This window comes from Carassius auratus, unplaced genomic scaffold (genome assembly GCF_003368295.1).
Source record: "Carassius auratus strain Wakin unplaced genomic scaffold, ASM336829v1 scaf_tig00214205, whole genome shotgun sequence".
Lineage (NCBI taxonomy): Eukaryota > Metazoa > Chordata > Actinopteri > Cypriniformes > Cyprinidae > Carassius > Carassius auratus.
In genome coordinates this window covers 81,583-100,407 of record NW_020527558.1, presented here as the reverse complement: position 1 = coordinate 100,407, position 18,825 = coordinate 81,583, and the positions used below count along the sequence as shown (strand labels likewise).

General features: G+C 36.8%; 1 protein-coding gene across 1 annotated transcript; it reads left to right on the top strand.

Annotated features, from left to right (window-relative positions):
- The first annotated feature begins 9,612 nt into the window (after positions 1-9,612).
- LOC113091524 (asialoglycoprotein receptor 1-like) lies at positions 9,613-13,400 on the top strand. The gene is made up of 5 exons (XM_026257106.1): positions 9,613-9,979; positions 10,766-11,131; positions 12,327-12,454; positions 12,974-13,083; positions 13,192-13,400. The coding sequence occupies exons 1-5, from the start codon at positions 9,724-9,726 to the stop codon at positions 13,328-13,330; spliced, it is 999 nt and encodes a 332-aa protein (XP_026112891.1). The 5' UTR covers positions 9,613-9,723; the 3' UTR covers positions 13,331-13,400.
- The last annotated feature ends 5,425 nt before the right edge of the window (positions 13,401-18,825 follow it).

The following is an 18,825-nucleotide window of genomic DNA, read 5'->3' as shown; positions in this document are numbered from 1 at the left end:
AGTTTGATTTGATTTCTTTTGCATGTCTACAAAAGTTCATATTGAGAATGAACAGAGGTTTATCTCTAGTCAATGCTGAACTCTACTGCAGTCAGTCAGAAGAGGGACACAGTCTCGTCTCTATTACTGTCTAGCTCAGTGTCACATACACAGAGTATGTTTTCAGTCATATTTCTGAATAACTTTTGTTAATCGATAAACAAGATTTTCCCAGTACATCCTCCACAGCAGGCATATGCAGTGGTGAATCTATGTGATGAAATAAAGGAGTGTGATTCAGTGTCTAAGACATGCAGCATTATTACAGTGGAGAATATTAGTGTACCTCCAGAAATGAACATGGAGAGAATTACTCTGGTGTCATGTGTGAGTTAATGAAGCTGTAATTAAAAACTTGTGTCTTTACAAATAAATGACTGAGTTTGATTTATTTCTGTTATTTCAGCAGTCAGATGTGTTTCATTTGCTGAAGCTGTTGGAGCTTCAGATGCTCAGATTAATGTAGATCTGCTCACTCTTAACTGCAGTTTTACTTCACATTTAAAGCTATATAAAACAGGGAAAGTTTTATACATTACACAATTTAAGTGTTTTATCTATCTTTATGTTGACAGTCACATGAAGAGGATGAAAAGGGGATCTGCTGTAAAAGAGAGTTTTCTCACGAAATGTGAAGTGAACCACCAACAGCAGGTTTTTGTCAGACCACATCTGCAGTTTCTTCATCACACAACCAGAACCAGACACTCAGTGGTTTCTCAGCTCACTTCCTTTAGTCACAGTCTGTTCTGAGAAAACTCTCTTCAATAAAGTCTTCTTGTCCAGTAAACAGTCTTTTCTTTCTCTCTAGCCAAAATGAGCCGTGATTGTATAGTTGTTTTTGTTAAAGGAAGATTCATGATTTTGTTTAGGGGGTCAACTAGAAAAGGTTTGCATGATTTAATGTTGACAAAATGCATTCTTTTTTCAAATATTCAAGAGTTCAAACTTACATATAATTAGCTGAAATATTATAATGCATTTTTGCAATCAGTGGGCAACCAGGGCAGATAACTGACCGAGAGCACCCATTAAAACCTCCTACTGGAGATCAAGACTCAGGACGATGGACGTGTAGGTCCTCTCAGTTGAGTAGATAAACCGTATTGAGCTGCCGTCAGATGTCAGTTAGAGTGCTCCCGGCTCAATACTCACTGCATCAGACAGGTAAACCTCGCCGGCCAGGGAGCGGGAAAAGGAAAACCAGACTGTGCGGGCTCTCGCCACATCCGATGGGAGATCAATACTCAGAGCATCAAATGGTTAAGCCTCTCCAACCGTAGCATGGAGAAAGTAAAATTTATGTGGCTGGGAGACTCTCGCCGGAATCCAATGGGAGCTCAATACTCAAGGCATCGAATGTGTAAGCATCGCCAACCATAGAAAGGAAAAGTGACCGTAGAAAGGAAAAGTGACCGTAGAAAGGTAAAGTTGTCTACCCGGGAGGCTCTCGTCGGTGTCCGATGGGAGCTCAATACTGACAGCATCGGACAGGTAAGCCTCGCTGACCATAGGATGAAAAAAGTAAGTTGTCTAACCTGGAGACTTTCGCCAACATCCAAAGGGAGTTCAATACTCACAGCGTAGAATGGGTAAGCCTCGCTGACTGTGGAAAGGAAAAAAGAATGTTGTCTAGACGGGAGGCTTTCGCCGAGGTCTGATGGGCGGTTAATACTCACAACATCAAATGGGAAAGCCTGAAGACGGAAGAGTAAAGTTAAATGGTCAGTATTTGTCCAGACAGTAAAGAGTTAGATAGAGTTTTTTTTTTGTGTGTGTGTGTTTTTTTTAGTCGTATTAAAACAAAGGTTTGTGGAGGAATTGCGTCTGAGAATATCTAAGGAGGAGGTACTGGAAGATAGACTAGGATCTCTAGTAAAAGAAAAGAAAAGTTCGGGCAAAAAGAAAAGAAAAGGTAGTTGTCTAGCCAGGAGGCTTTAATCAACATCCGACGGGAGCTCAATACTAACTGCATCGATCGGGTAGCCTCACTGATGTAAGACAGAAAGGAAGGTTGTGTAGCCGGGAAGCTCTTGTCGCCATCAGATGGGAGCTCACTGCACGGACGGGTAAGCAACGATGTTAGTTTAAATAAAACATTGATTCAACCAGAAAAGGTCTTGCAGCATCTGATGGGAGTTAAATGTTATACAGGGCGCCTACATTTACTTCACTATATTACAATTAAATCTTATCTAATCTTGACAAACTATATATCGTTGGAAAGGTCTATGACTCCCAAATATATATTTTACCAATGTTTTTTGTTAAAAATTATATATAATAGATTAATTCATGACAAGAGTGCACCCTCAAAAATCTAAATTTTTTCAAAAATCTAAAAAGGAGTTTTGACCTTTGTTTTTTTTAAAAAAAGACTTTTTCGTTGCCTTTTTCTCTATCACATTTTATAAATCATCAGAAATAATATATCAACTTAAAATCTACAAATTCAACCTTTAAAACCCTTATATGGTACATCAATATCATGTTACAAAATTTTTCATTCATGAATTATAAAAAATAAAAGTTTGAATAGTGCACTACAAAGTCTATGTTCAAAACTGTGAGTGACAGTTAAGGCATTAATACTCGCATCAGATGGGTAAGCTTTGTTGGTTGTTGAACGGAAAAGGCAACGTTTGCTCGACCGGTAGCACACTTGCAGCATTTGACAGGAGTTCAATACTAAGAACAGTTTGGTTGTCTAAAAGGGTAGACGCTATGAGGATTACTTGCATAACTGTTTAACAAATCCAATGAGCTGCTTTCGATAACATGTCAGAAAATCTTGTTGCACTCATTGGATTTGAAAATTAAGCGTACAAAAAATAAATTGAATTTCCTATGCTAGTCTACCACAGAATAAGTGCCATGAATCAGCAATCTGGTCATTTGTCAAATCATCATATTGTCAGCACATGAGATTGACAATACATATCGACAATATTATCGTGCATGGGTGGAGTAAGTGAGAGACTCTTTATTCTTATCATAGCGTAACTACTTGGTGCTGTAAACCGTGCAGGTGCGCGAGAGAGAGCCTATGGAATCATTAATAATAAAAAAGAAAAATTATATATATATATATATATATATATATATATATATATATATATATATATATATATATATATATATTAGGGCCGGGACTCAATTAAAAAAAATAATCTAATTAATCAGAGGCTTTGTAATTAATTAATCGAAATTAATCGCATTTTGATCGCATTTAAATATTTGACCTGAGAACAATGAGAAGTAATTTTTTTTCCTCACATGGATTTATAGTATACCATTAAATAATGACTGAATACATAAGCTTAAGCAACAAAATATTGTTTATTTTTGTTCAACCAAGTCTAGCAGACCAGTGCAATTTTTGCCATGAAGTTTAGCAATAGCATATTTAGAAACAATTTAGAAATAGTAGAAATAGAAATTCAGGAAGCTTATAGGTGCTGGAACCTTCTGTAAACTTTTTTAAGTAAAACACAATACTGTGAAATACATTCAGAACATTGGAAACACTGACTATTAGAAAACATCTCTCTGTTGCTTCAGAGGCCATAACATACTAAGTCCAACTCTCAATAACCTTGGCCAAAACAATAAAGAGTTCAACATAAACTGTTGCACCAACAAAATAATACATAGTCCAACATAAAGTGTAAAGTCCACGCTAGCTGCTATTGAGGTGATACTTGAGGCTCAATGTGCTGCTGCAGTGATATGCGAACGCTAGTTGGTGCTCCAGTATAATCGGTCCGCTGAAACTCATCCAGTGAGAAACGTTCCGCGGTGCAAAAATAAGTTATTAAAAATGCGGGATTTTTTTTTCTGTAATTAATTAATCTTAGTTAACGCGTTATTTTTTTATTTTTTAAAAATGGCTCATTCGAATTCTGCCGACGGCATTCAGAATATGTATGTTACCCAAATACAACTGACAAAAAGTAAGTCTTTGAGAAGGGGTTTATCAAGCTAGATGGTGCATTAGAAATGTACATCTCCTGTTTCCAAAATGCATCACAAACTGCTTGAAAAAGCTGTAAACTAATTCCACATTGCACAAGGTGCAAACAACCGTACGCCTGTTTCACACATACTCCGTCTGCAGTGCGTATGCGTTGCATATTTTTTTACGCACCCATGTTAACGGATTCCAGTTGCGTTCCAGGAGCGTTGCATCTGCAGCAGTGCAGCGATCGTTTACGTACCGAGTAGCGAACTGCAAACGAAAGTGTGAAAGCACATCGAGTCTTTGCTGCACCACATACCTAACACACACAGACTGCATACACACTGCAGATGGAGTATGTGTGAAACAGGCGTGAGCAGGGCCGTACCTGGGGTCAGCGGGGACCTGGTGAAGGTTGTACCAGTGGGCCCTGTTTGAAATTGTTTAATTTGCATGTTAGTTTATTTTTATTTATTTGTGCTATTTACACAATGTTTTGAAAAAGTTTTTTTCAAGTTTGTAGGTGTCAAGGTACAGAAACTAAATAATTAAATGTAAAAAAGCACTGGATAGTCTTCAATGTAAAAATGAAATATACAATGAAACCTACATTTATTCAGACACCTTCAACATTTCTCACATTATTACAGTTTTGTTATATATAAAAATATATATATATCTGATGTCTGAATAATTTTTGGTTTGACTGTTAAAACTACAAAGTAATCAAGAGCAGTGAGTGATTTTCAGTTTAATTTTTTTTGGATTAACATTACAGCAGCCAGCAGCTAAATTAGGCGCGGTCACTTTAAGAGACGATGAACGCATCCAATATAATACACATCCCAATTTTTTCCTCAACTGTTTACTTTCACTGAAGAAATAACTAACAGTTTTTTCGAGCATAATTTCCAAGGTGGATATATTTTGAATGTATTCGTCGGCACTAGAGCAAAAATTAGCAAATTCGATGTTCAAGTGTTTTGATCAAAACACTTGAAAACGCTTATTTGTAGCGTCTCGAGACGCCTTTCTCTGCCTGAGCCCTGAACACCAAAACACCGCGAGTACTGAATCGGGCTCTTTCACATCTTTTTGTTTGTTTCAAACAGTGATTTGTATTTGTTCGTTCAAGTGCAGGAGGGACTTTGAGGAGAACTTCGCAGAAGAGAGCTCGGTTCAGCTGTCCTTTAGGCTGGCCTCAGCCAGTCGGTTATATAAAATATCAAGGTGAAAGTCATCATAGCTTGCTTAGTATAGACCCAGCTACCAACCCAACTTTGAGAATAGATTAACAGCGATATTTTTTTTATCGCCAGATAATAGTCTCTGAATAATCAGAAAATGTGCTTTAATCTCAGTTACCTGTGCGTCAAGGTGTTTGGGGTTCTAGTCTCTCCCGATAACGGCCCACCACTAATATAAATATAAATATATATATATATATATATATATATATATATATATACACACACACACACTTTCAGACGTACTGATAAACTGGCATCAAATGTAAAAATACTATTTAAAACAGTGTCATGGAAATTCTAACTCAATAACAATTTGTAGAGACTGAAAATGAAAAACCAAACTGAGTTGTCTTTGTATTGCTTTAATTCTCTGCAGAATAGAGAATTATATATATCTAGTTTACGCACAGCGCTTGAGTCTGTGTGCAAAGAGATGACACGCAGATTCACAACCCACCTTTTATAGCATGTAAAAAGATACACTGAAGGACAGACTAGGACCTTTGTGCCAATCATGTTGCTCAGTCCACATCACCCCATTAAACATGCACATCTCATGCACATTACATCGTAGATGCCTGGTTACTCTTAAAAACTGTCCGTCCCTAGTAAACAGTTTTCCCCTAAATGTTGTTTTTCAACCTGAAGCAGTTACAGTTTGTAGACATCAAAACGCCCCTTCTACCGCAGTTAGGTACTGGTAAATTTTTGAATTATGACTTTATGTGTTACCAAAAATTTTGTATTTCTCTGATTCAGCTGTTTAATCGTACTGGTGCCTCATGCACATATTCATTGGAAACAGCAGCCACCCACTTTGGCATATTGCTCATTACATTTTTTTTAAGTCGATTCTGAAACATGTGTGAAAAATCCGTTAAAATGTGTTTCTCTGGGATAATTATAATTATTATATACTTAGGAACAGAGCCTGGGCCTAATCTAGGCTATCTAGTTTTTTTATTTTTTTTTTATTTTGCATGACTTTGTGCATCACATTCACGTTCCGGTGGGTTCTCTGGCCAGATCCACCTCCTGAGTTGCTCAGCTGTGGACGATTTAAAAATGTTTGATATAAAGGTTGCTGCCCCATTTTGTACAGGAATTGTTAATTAAAAAAAAAAAAAAAATTATATTGTTAGTTCTAATTATATTGTTAACACAAGTTCATTTAGGCTATTTAACATGCACTGTGACATTTTACCCTTTTAAACTCCTAGAGAATTTAAAGTTAGTTTAATAGTATTTAAATTCAAATTGAAAAAAGGTTTTAATTGCTTAAATTATTTATATTAATTAATAATATGTTATATTAAAGGAAGATTGTGGAAGTGTACATAAAACTGTAAGCGTAAATTAAATTTGCATGCACAAGATAAGCTTTGTGAAGGTGTAAATTGTGTTTCAAGCGTAAGAAAAAATTATTTGCAGAATTTTACTGTAAAAAAGAATTTTACTTTTGGCAAGTTGTTCTCGCTAAAATATGGTCAAAAAAGTACTGCAAGCATGTGAACAGTGATTTGCAAGCATGAACAGTGATTTGCAAGCAATAACAACACTTTAAAGAACTGCAAAACAGATCAACTGCATAAAAACAGTCTGTGTGTGAGAAAACTTACTGTTGCAAATGTCTAAATGACATGATGTGCATGTGAAGCAAAAGTCCCCCCCCCCCCCCCCCCAAAAAAAAACGATATGTACATCTCCGTATTTCTTTTTTCTGCGCTTACAATTTTGCCATGATTCTCTCACTGACTGAGATTTGCAAGCGTGAAGGCCGTGAAGCGTGAAGCCTGAGATTTGCCCTCTGCGTGTCCACCACCATCTTGTAGCCAATCACATGAGGCTCTGCTGACTCTCTATTTACTCTTATCTGATTGGTTAAATAAACGTATCATAGGCCAAAACATTAATCATTAAACATTAATTTAGTTCTGGATCGTTCTCACTGCTAGAATGGTACTTGTAACGTACACATAGGCTACAATAAATATACAAATGTAACAAATTGATTAAAACATGATACTTTAAAAGTTGTGTACCATAAAGCTAGACTCCCGAATCTTTGGCTCAGTTCAGCTAGCTTACGTTATCTGAAACTAAGGGAAATGTTACTGGGTATGAGAAGGAAAGAAGATGTATTTCTTCATTTTCTTTTAAATTATATATTATACTTTATTAATAGTATTTCTAATTACATTAAGGCTACATGTATTAAAGCAAAGTGCTCTGGGTAATATTTTATATCCTTACAAAATTTGTATTTTTCAAAGATGTCATCAAAATGTGCAACAAACACTTACAACACTTACTTTTGTGTACACACACACACACACACACACACCTTAATACACTGTCCATTTGTTCACAATGTCCCACTACACAATGAATCATTATACCATTTCGACTAGACACATTCAAAATGCAAAAATATTTGTTTTTCCAAACTGTTAAGAGCAATATGTTATATTTTTTAAATTTTTTGTGTATGTATAATTTTGAAACATAACATTAAAAAGTACAGTATTGTTCAAAATAATAGCAGTACAATGTGGCTAACCAGAATAATCAAGGTTTTTCGTATATTTTTTTATTGCTACGTGGCAAACAAGTTACCAGTAGGTTCAGTAGATTCTCAGAAAACAAACAAGACCCAGCATTCATGATATGCACGCTCTTAAGGCTGTGCAATTGGGCAATTAGTTGAATTAGTTGAAAGGGGTGTGTTCAAAAAAATAGCAGTGTGGCATTCAATCACTGAGGTCATCAATTTTGTGAAGAAACAGGTGTGAATCAGGTGGCCCCTATTTAAGGATGAAGCCAACACTTGTTGAACATGCATTTGAAAGCTGAGGAAAATGGGTCGTTCAAGACATTGTTCAGAAGAACAGCGTACTTTGATTAAAAAGTTGATTAGAGAGGGGAAAACTTATAAAGAGGTGCAAAAAATGATAGGCTGTTCAGCTAAAATGATCTCCAATGCCTTAAAATGGAGATCAAAACCAGAGAGACGTGGAAGAAAACGGAAGACAACCATCAAAATGGATAGAAGAATAACCAGAATGGCAAAGGCTCAGCCAATGATCACCTCCAGGATGATCAAAGACAGTCTGGAGTTACCTGTAAGTACTGTGACAGAAGACGTCTGTGTGAAGCTAATCTATTTTCAAGAATCCGCCGCAAAGTCCCTCTGTTAAAAAAAAGGAATGTGCAGAAGAGGTTACAATTTGCCAAAGAACACATCAACTGGCCTAAAGAGAAATGGAGGAACATTTTGTGGACTGATGAGAGTAAAATTGTTCTTTTTGGGTCCAAGGGCCACAGGCAGTGTGTGAGACGACCCCCAAACTCTGAATTCAAGCCACAGTACACAGTGAAGACAGTGAAGCATGGAGGTGCAAGCATCATGATATGGGCATGTTTCTCCTACTATGGTGTTGGGCCTATTTATCGCATACCAGGGATCATGGATCAGTTTGCATATGTTAAAATACTTGAAGAGGTCATGTTGCCCTATGCTGAAGAGGACATGCCCTTGAAATGGTTGTTTCAACAAGACAATGACCCAAAACACACTAGTAAACGGGCAAAGTCTTGGTTCCAAACCAACAAAATTAATGTTATGGAGTGGCCAGCCCAATCTCCAGACCTTAATCCAATTGAGAACTTGTGGGGTGATATCAAAAATGCTGTTTCTGAAGCAAAACCAAGAAATGTGAATGAATTGTGGAATGTTGTTAAAGAATCATGGAGTGGAATAACAGCTGAGAGGTGCCACAAGTTGGTTGACTCCATGCCACACAGATGTCAAGCAGTTTTAAAAAACTGTGGTCATACAACTAAATATTAGTTTAGTGATTCACAGGATTGCTAAATCCCAGAAAAAAAAAATGTTTGTACAAAATAGTTTTGAGTTTGTACAGTCAAAGGTAGACACTGCTATTTTTTTGAACACACCCCTTTCAACTAATTGCCCAATTGCACAGCCTTAAGAGCGTGCATATCATGAATGCTGGGTCTTGTTTGTTTTCTGACAATCTACTGAACCTACTGGTAACTTGTTTGCCACGTAGCAATAAAAAATATACTAAAAACCTTGATTATTCTGGTTAGTCACATTGTACTGCTATTATTTTGAACAATACTGTATATATGATGTGAAGAATTGCTTCATTTATCGGATTTAGCAATTAATATAATTCATTATAGTTGTAAATTCAAATTTTTATTTTCATTCACATTCACAAATTTTCATTAGGGCTCCTCCCCTAACTGCATGTGATCTCACTCTAAGCTTTTGAAAAAAATTTGAGAACCTGATTTCCAAAAAAACACTTCCTTTCTGCATAAATACTGGTCACACAAACAGATGAGGAACACAACACAGTCCACTACAGAGAGAGAAACTAGTGTTAGTTTACTGAATGTGGAAATGAAAATATAGAAAAGGGTAAAACTCTGAAAATATGCATAATAATGTCTGGAATTGTGAATGATGGTATGGATAAAGGTTCAATAATGGACTCAGAAGACCGAATAGAAAGGACTGTTGATATCTACGTCAGTGCAGAGGCTGTAAGAGACATGAAACATAAGAAAGAGACAGAAGACTTCAACACAGAAGAACCCCGAACACCTCGACACACAGAAGACTTCAACACAGAAGAACCCCGAACACCTCGACACACAGAAGACTTCAACACAGAAGAACCCCGAACACCTCGACACACAGGTAACTGAGATTAAAGGACATTTTCTGATTATTCTCTCTCTTCCAGGTCCTCCAGTATGATCTGACATGCTCCATTTGTTGATGGTGGTTAATGCTTTATTTTTGTCCTGAAAGTGACTGATCGTTTTGCTAGAGAAGACACTTATTTATCAACCAGGGTCATGTGGATTAGTTTAAAGCTTCCTAAATATGGATTTTTGACCTTTAGGAAAGGTTTATTTTGAGACCTGTTCACATTTTCCTCCAAAAATGTATAATCGGCTGAAAAAAGAAAATCATATACATATATAATTTAACACTCACTATTATAATTCTATTCTTAAAAAATCTAACTACCTTTCTAATCTTTTTGTATTCTATTTTCTTTTCATTTATTATGCAATTGTATATGTGTGTATGTATGTGTAAAGACCTCTAACTAGCTTGCTCTATTCTTTTTATTTATTATATTATTTAAAATCCCATACTACGTGTACTGTGTTAACCTAACTGAGACTTGTATATCATTGCTCTTTTTGTTGTTTTTGATTGCTTCCACTTTTGGATAAAAACGTCTGCTAAATTAATAAATGTAAATGTAATATACAGTGAAACTCGGATGAGTAAATAATCAGCAAACCATTTTTGAGTGAACTGTTCCTCTGCATTTACTCACAAAACACAAAAACCACACTAATAAACGTCTGACAAGCGTTAAAGTTAGTCTACAGTTCACATGTTTTCAGAAGATGTGAGTCGTATGATATGAGGAAGTGAAGAGACTAACATCATATCTATCCTCTTCAGGAAGTGATGGTGTGATGATCTCCAGAGCAGCTGGTGTGTGTTTGGGGCTGATGTGTGTTCTTCTGATGACTGCAGTCATAGTGTTGTGTTTCATCTTCACTCAAGAGAGACAACAGCTACTAACCAACAATATGAGCCTCACTCAAGAGAGACAACAGCTGCAGACTAATATCACCAACCTCACAGAAGAGAGACAACAATTACTAACCAACAATAAGAACCTCACAGAAGAGAGACAACAATTACTAACCAACAATAAGAACCTCACAGAAGAGAGACAACAGCTACTAACAAACAATAGGAAGCTTAAGGAAGAGAGAGACCAGTTGAAATCAGAAATAATTGATCTTCAGAAGAAGTTTGCGGGTTAGTTTCTTCAGTCTAACTAGTAACTTGATCTAAAGCAGACTTTAAAGTGGACTGTCCTGGATCTGTTCTGAAGCCACTGCATGTAATTGACCTTTGTTTAGCTCTTTATGATTGATGATAATTTAGGGATGTCAGCTGAGTATAAATAATACTTTAAGACATATCTTAAAGTGGCTTTATAAGTCAATATTCATTCAAATGAGCATAAGCATTTTATTACAGTTTTTCTTGATTGCTAACATAATTCATGAAAAAAAAAAAAATTCTCACAACTATAAACACAATCTCAAAACTACACACCAACTTACAAACTTGAGTCTTCCAAGTTAAAATCAAATATTTATGTTATTTCCTTCTGAAAGTCTGTTACGGAATACAACATAAACAGAGCGTACAGATACAGTGAAATTAAGTGATAAGCTGTAAAGAGCTCTTTCAGTAGATTAAAAGAAAAAATTTAAATAAATAAAAGCACTCAAAAAGAAATGTTAAAAGACCTGAAAATTTAATATGAACACACAATACAGTATACTGTCAGTTATTGTACAAAAATTAATAAACAATACTATAAACAACTATAATAAAATATACACTACTAGTACAATTTTTAATTTGGTTTTGATTAAAATTTAGTTCAAGTATCCCTAGCCCTAGTAAAACAAAAAAAAAAATTAAAGTATATTTATTTCATATTAAGAATAGTTATCTATTGATATATTTACTGAAATATTGCTCTAGACTTACTCATATAAAAATTATATTTCAGCTTTATTTGTAGTGCTACTTGTGCACAATGCACATCTCTCAATATTAATCCTACAGTGTGTTTAAATGTCACTGTTGATGAGGATTATATGATCTCTGAATAATATTTAATGTCTTTAAATGCAAGATATTTCAAGTGTAGCTGAAGTATAATTCCTATAGTCCCACTTTAACACAATCAAATAAACTTCAGTGTATCTTTAGTTACACTTCAGCACAATTCAAAGGAATAAAGTACATAGTTAGTTGTTCCAGTTTGGCAGACTTTCAGTTTACCAGTTTAATACAGTTAAATACAGCAGTGTATTTTTATTAAGTACATAAATATGTAAATGTATTTGTAGTATACTTATCATGAAATAAATGTATTTCAAATGCATTTTAGTGTATTTATATTTCACTAGGGATGTCTTATCTGTGTTTATAGATGGATGGAAGTGTCATCAATCCAGTCTTTACTTCTTTTCCTCTGAGAAGAAGAACTGGGATGAGAGCAGAAGATACTGTAGAGAGAGAGGAACAGATCTGATCATCATCAACAACAGAGAGGAACAAGTGTGTCTGTGTGTGTGTGTGTGTGTTAGAGAGAGAGAGAGAGAGTGTGTGTGTGTGTGTGTGTGAGAGAGAGAGTGGGCATGTTTTTGTGACATATCAGGACACAACTCTGTATGATGACACGGGTATGACACAGGTATTACAAGGAGAGGGTGAATTATGAGGACATAACCCATGTCCGCATTTTTCAAAATGCTTATAAATCATACAGAATGGGTTTTTTTGAGAAAGTAAAAATGCACAAAGTTTCCTGTGAGGGCTAGGGTTAGGGGTAGGGTTGGTGAATGGCGATAGAATATACAGTTTCTACATTATAAAAACCATTACGCCTATGGGATGTCCCCACTTTTCACAAAAACAAACGTGTGTGTGTGTGTGTGTGTGTGTGTGTGTTTGAGAGAGAGAGAGAGAGTGAGTGAGTGAGTGTGTGATCATGGTGTTTAGTTTTTAAATGAAAGATAATGCTCTGAAATCAGTCTGTGCTCGTGTTATAAATCATCTTACTGTTTGACTTCTCAGGATTTTGTGAAGAACATTACTGGTAGTTCTGAGCATTTCTGGATTGGTTTGACTGATATTGAAGTGGAGGGCAGCTGGAAATGGGTTGATGGCAGCACACTGACCTCTGGGTGAGAAATGACTGAACTGAACTGATTATTATCTAATAAATGATTGTCTCAGTCAGTATCATATCACACAGAAAGTAGCTCTGATCTAACTCTGATCTGTTGATGCAGGTTCTGGGCGTCTGGAGATAAACAGCCAGACAACTATCAGGGAAATGAAGACTGTGCTAACACTCGTTCATCAGAATGGTATGATACTAGTTGTGATGGTAGTGTTAAATGGATCTGTGAGAAGAGGATCCTTAAATGATACATTATAATAAAAATGTACATATATGCATTATGAACAAATAAATGTCAGCAATTTTACCTGTTTTTTTTTTTTTGAATGGCACATTAATTAGGTTATTCTGTAAAAAACAAATAAAAAATAAATAGAAAAAAGAATGTAATATAAAACATTTTTAAATCATTTTGTTTTGAATTTTTAGATATGAACTAAAATCTGAATGTGAAAAACAACAGCGATGTTTCTACAGACTGAAATAAAATCAGTAATACACTGATATAATAGAAATATTCATAAAAACAGCATTGATCCAATATTTTTTACGAAAATGATCATGATTTTAGGAGTATTACTCAGTACATCAGTAAAGTTTGATTTGAAATGTGACTCTTGCAGCTTTTTTCTAATTACAGTATGACAATAAACATGATTTACCTGTTTTCAAAAACTGGTTTATTTCCTGAACCACGTGAAGATGAATATAAATGGAAAGTTGCATAAACAGCTTCTAATGTTTGACTGAGAATATGAACAACAGTCTGACTGTAGAAATCAGGATATGATCTAACAAATATTCTTCTTTATAAACACTTTCTAGCATCAGTATGATCGGTGCATCACCAAATATAAGGAGAGTCATTCGTTATCACTTTGTTTGTTTTATGTTAGTGAAAGAAAAAAATGCTTACACAACAAGCCCAGATTTTACCCCAAAATGACAGACAGTTCCTTTAAAGTCCAGCCTCTTTAAAGTGAGTGAATAATGGACTGAAGGAAGAGCATCAGATGCAGTCGCTGCTAAAAACTGTTCATCCGTCTGAACTTCTGATGAAACGACCTGAAGCTCATCAAACATCGAAGGATTTCAACACCAGATGAACAAACCCTGACGTCTTTACACACAAACAGACAAACTGTGCTAATGATTGTGTTTTCACATGTTTATTAATGGTCATTGGGTTTTTGAGGAATACCTGAGGGAAGGGAAGGAGTTATTGTGATATATTCATTTGAACCTTGTTTTCCACACCAAGCGTTGTTGAAGATCAAGTTCCTTTCTGCATAAATACTGACCACACAAACACAGATGAGGAGCACAACAGTCCACTCCAGGAGAGAAACTAGTGTTCTTGATGATACCAAAACCAAAAGAAAATTACAACCTGCAAAATGCAGAGAGGAAATGGAAAAAAGGGCTTTGCAAATATTGATGTTATTGTAACACTTGTGTACTTTTTTTATTCATTGTGTTTTAGTTGTCATTTGACCTCAGTCTGTTTAGTTACTCATTCTGTTCACCTGTTATTTAGTTCATTATCTCATTAGTTTCAGTGTATTTATGACCTTCAGGTTTTGTGTAGTGTGTGTGTGTGTGTGTGTGTGTGAAGGGGAGGATTTTCTGAAGGTATTTTTGAGTCAAAATGACTGAACACCTGTGACAGTGTGTTTGTAGTTGTAGAGAAAAGCCACACATGTGTATCAGTAAGTTTGAAGACACAGATAAATGTTTTAAGAGTTGCAAACCTGTAGACTTTCTTTCTCTCCCACAAACACAACACAACAGTTACACCTTCTCAAATTCTTCATTGCAGATGCACAAATCCTATTCTACAGATCACAAATTAAGAAACTTGAGGTGCAAATGTGTGAAAATATATATTTTACATACCACAATAATCAAGCTGCGTAGAAAACTATTTTAAATGTACAACATGGAGCTTTACACTTTTTTACATTATAGCATTTATTTGAATTACTGAGAGAGACTTTTAGTAATTAAAGTTTGTTTGATAGAGATAAAATCTATATCTGTCAGGTAGGACTCGGGACACAGATGTAAAGGTGAATTCAGAACTGTGTTTATTAGAATAAGGTTTCAAGTGCTCAGTGTTTTCAGTTGAAGCTTCGATATTCTAGTGCAGGCTTGAATAGAATTCACATGGAGCAGAACAAGAACAAAGGTTAGCGTAACACTAAGGTGAGTACGTTACGTCTGGCTTGCAGGACCTTGGAAACAACTTTGAGGAGGGTCGTTCCTGTTGGAGGCTTGACGGGGAACTGAGGTGCGGGTGAGTGCTTTTATAGTGCCCTTGATTGGTTCTGTGATGCGTGGTAGGTGTGGCTGGTTAGTAATCAGGTGACTGTGAGCGTTGGTGATTGGTGGGGACTGGTCTTACCAGATCCATGACAATATCTGTTTTAATGAAAGTAGCACATTAGTCGTCGCGAGACGAGTAGACTTTTGCGTTGAAAGCGTTTGGAAGCTGTGACATTACCGTGAGGGGAAAAAAAACCATCAATCAATCAATCACCTTTATTTATATAGTGCTTTAAACAAAATACATTGCGTCAAAGCACTGAACAACATTCATTTGGAAAACAGTGTCTCAATAATGCAAAATGATAGTTAAAGGCAGTTCCAAAACAAACCATGGCTAACAGTCAGATTCAGCCATTTATTTATGATCCAGAATCAGATCCCGAGGCTGAAATTTAACAAGAGCAGCAGCAGCAACGACTCGCTCCGAGCGAGGCTCGAACCCGGGTCTCCGATGGGAGGCGGAGGCAGAGATATTTTAAGCAGTTTTACTCACCGCCTGCGGTTCCAACACACGATCATGACCCTTTTTCGTTGGGACTGCATCATCCTTAAGAAATAAACGATACGCAAATCCGTCGTCAAACTGGACCTTGTTTGTAAAACAAGCATCTTCGAAATGCAGGGAACAAACACAAACACTTGCACAACTCCGTTGATGCTCTGTAAAAAAAAACTCCATCCACTGGTCCCTTAATGTTTTTTTTTTTTTTTTTTGGTAATCTGTGCAGGGTTGTCTTGCCCTGGCAACCAAAAACACATTTCTTTTGTGACATTTCGCTCTCGCTCTGGTCAGTGAATGTCTCTGCTCTGCTATACGGGAGCACCCATATTAGGAAATTCCGCTCCATCTAACGTCACACAGAGCCATACTCGAAAAAAACTTTCCGAAACTTGTGACAAACCGGAAGAGTTATTTTTGGAACAACTTAATTTTTGAAACTTTGTCCATGTTTAGCATGGGAATCCAACTCTTTAACAGTGTAAAAAACTCAGTATGCATGAAATAGCATTCCCCCCCCCCCCCCCCCCCCCTTTAATGGTGAATTCTTTGTCAGCCATACAGACATCACCAGGCTCCAGCAAAGCAAGAATCCCTGACTGTTTTGTCAACTCTTGATCGGGGATTGAACCTGTGTACAGGCTGTAAACAAAAGTAACTGCTCTTTAAAGGTAGTGGTGTTTTTATATGATGAGAACACCTCAGACTGGAGCGTGAGTGAAGATGGATTCTAGCATCTTATCTCTGTTAAGTCAATGATGACCCTCACCTCTGTAATGTTTTATATTTCAATGAAGAAACTGTTTGTAATTAAAATTATCTTTTAATTCACTTTCAGGTTGCGAGCAGGAACAGCAACAACACACATGTCATGATCTAACTCTCTGTCAGTCTATATCACAGGTAAGTATAATAATACTGACACCTAGTGGTTAGTTTCTATACAACTATACTATCACTACATCCCCTTTCCATTAGACATAAATAACAAGTTATTACAACTAATGACTTCTAGATTATCTAACCACTAAGTAAGCACTGTACACATTATACAGGATGTATAGTATCAAATAACAATCTCCAGAATTATTTGCTTTACAATCACAGTAACAATAATCAACTGATTACATTTTCTTTTATCTTTTCTTTTATGAACATTCTAATGCTTCTGATCTGTTTAAGCAATATTCAGAGGTTCAGTCTATCAGGAGGCTTTACTGTGCGATTGGATCTTCTCAGCACAGGTGAATGCATTTCTTTAGCTTGCTCATTGTGATGCAGTACTGGAAGTGTTTCAGATGTTGACTCTGCACAGTCAGTGTCACCTGTATGTGTATTCTCTACTGTATTCTCTACTGTCTCTTTTGTTTTTAGCAGACTTCTCCAGTTTCTCCTCAGGATCTGACCATCTTCTGTCCTGACAGTGTAAGACCTTGGCTTCACCTCCTCCAGGACCTTGGCTCTTTTAGTCCAGGTATTGGAATCCTCAAGTCTTACTGTGTCATTATTGGAGAGTGGCTCTAAGCTTTTTGATGCCTTGTCATAGTTTGCTTTTTGTCTCAGTTTCAGGTGCTTTTGTTTTCTTTTCAGGTACTTTCTCTTGTTTTCTGTTGCTAAGCATGGAAGTGTGGTTTGTAATCTGCGCCCCATCAGTATTTCAGCAGGAGACACACCGTGTTCTTGTGGAGAAGCACGGTAATTCAGCAGAGCTAAATAATGATCTGATTGACTGTCCACTGCTTTCTTGAGTAGTAGTTTCACAATGTGAACTCCTTTCTCTGCCTTTCCGTTTGACTGCGGATATAATGGGCTGGATGTCACGTGTTGAAACCCATATTCCTCAGCAAACTTCTGGAAGTCCCTTCCACTGTAGCATGGTCCATTATCACTGCAAACCACCTGCGGAATGCCGTGTCTCGCAAAGATGGATTTCATGTGTGTTATCACACAAGCAGAAGATGTACTGGAAAGCAACGCAATCTCTGGGTAACTTGACAGATAGTCTATCACCAGCAAATAGTTTCTTCCGTTCAGAAAGAATAAGTCAGTCCCAACTTTCTGCCATGGTTCATCCGGTGGATCAGTGATGATAATTGGCTCCTTTTGTTGCTTAGCATGATACTTCAAGCATGTATCACAGGTTGACACCATCTTGTCGATGTCTGCATTTATTCCGGGCCAGTAGATTGCAGTTCTAGCCCGTCTTTTACATTTCTCGGCCCCAAGGTGTCCCTCGTGCAGTTTTTTTAACATCTCCTGTCGCAGTGACTGAGGGATAATGATCCTGTCTCGTCTCAGCAGAAATCCCTTAATGACACTCAACTCTGTTCTGAAGTTGTAGTACTGAGCACATTTTCCTCAAGGCCAACCTTCATTCAGATGTTTGATGACCAATTGCAGACATTTATCTTTTCCAGTCTCCACTGCAATCTGTTTGAGTTTTGTGTATGTGACTGGAAGAGCTTCAGCTACCATGTTCACATGCTGAGTCACTTCAGCCTCTGTGGAACTTTCACATTTTCCACTCTGTTCCACAGCTCTGGACAGAGCGTCCGCCAGAACTAGATGCTTCCCTTGAGTGTACATTAGCTCCATATCATACCTCTGCAGTCGCATCATCAGTCACTGGATTCTTGGAGACATTTGGTTCAAGTTCTTTTTAATGATGGCAATTAATGGTTTGTGATCTGTCTCTGCCACAAATGTCGGTAAGCCGTACACATAGCCGTGAAATTTCTCCAATCCATACACTAAGCCCAGGCACTCTTTTTCAATCTGTGCATAGCGACGTTCTGTCGGAGTCATCGTTCTCGAGGCATATGCGACTGGCCTCCAATTCTCTCCATCCGCCTGCAGTAGAACTGCACCCATTCCATCTTTGGATGCATCCGTCGAGATCTTTGTATTTTTTGTCGG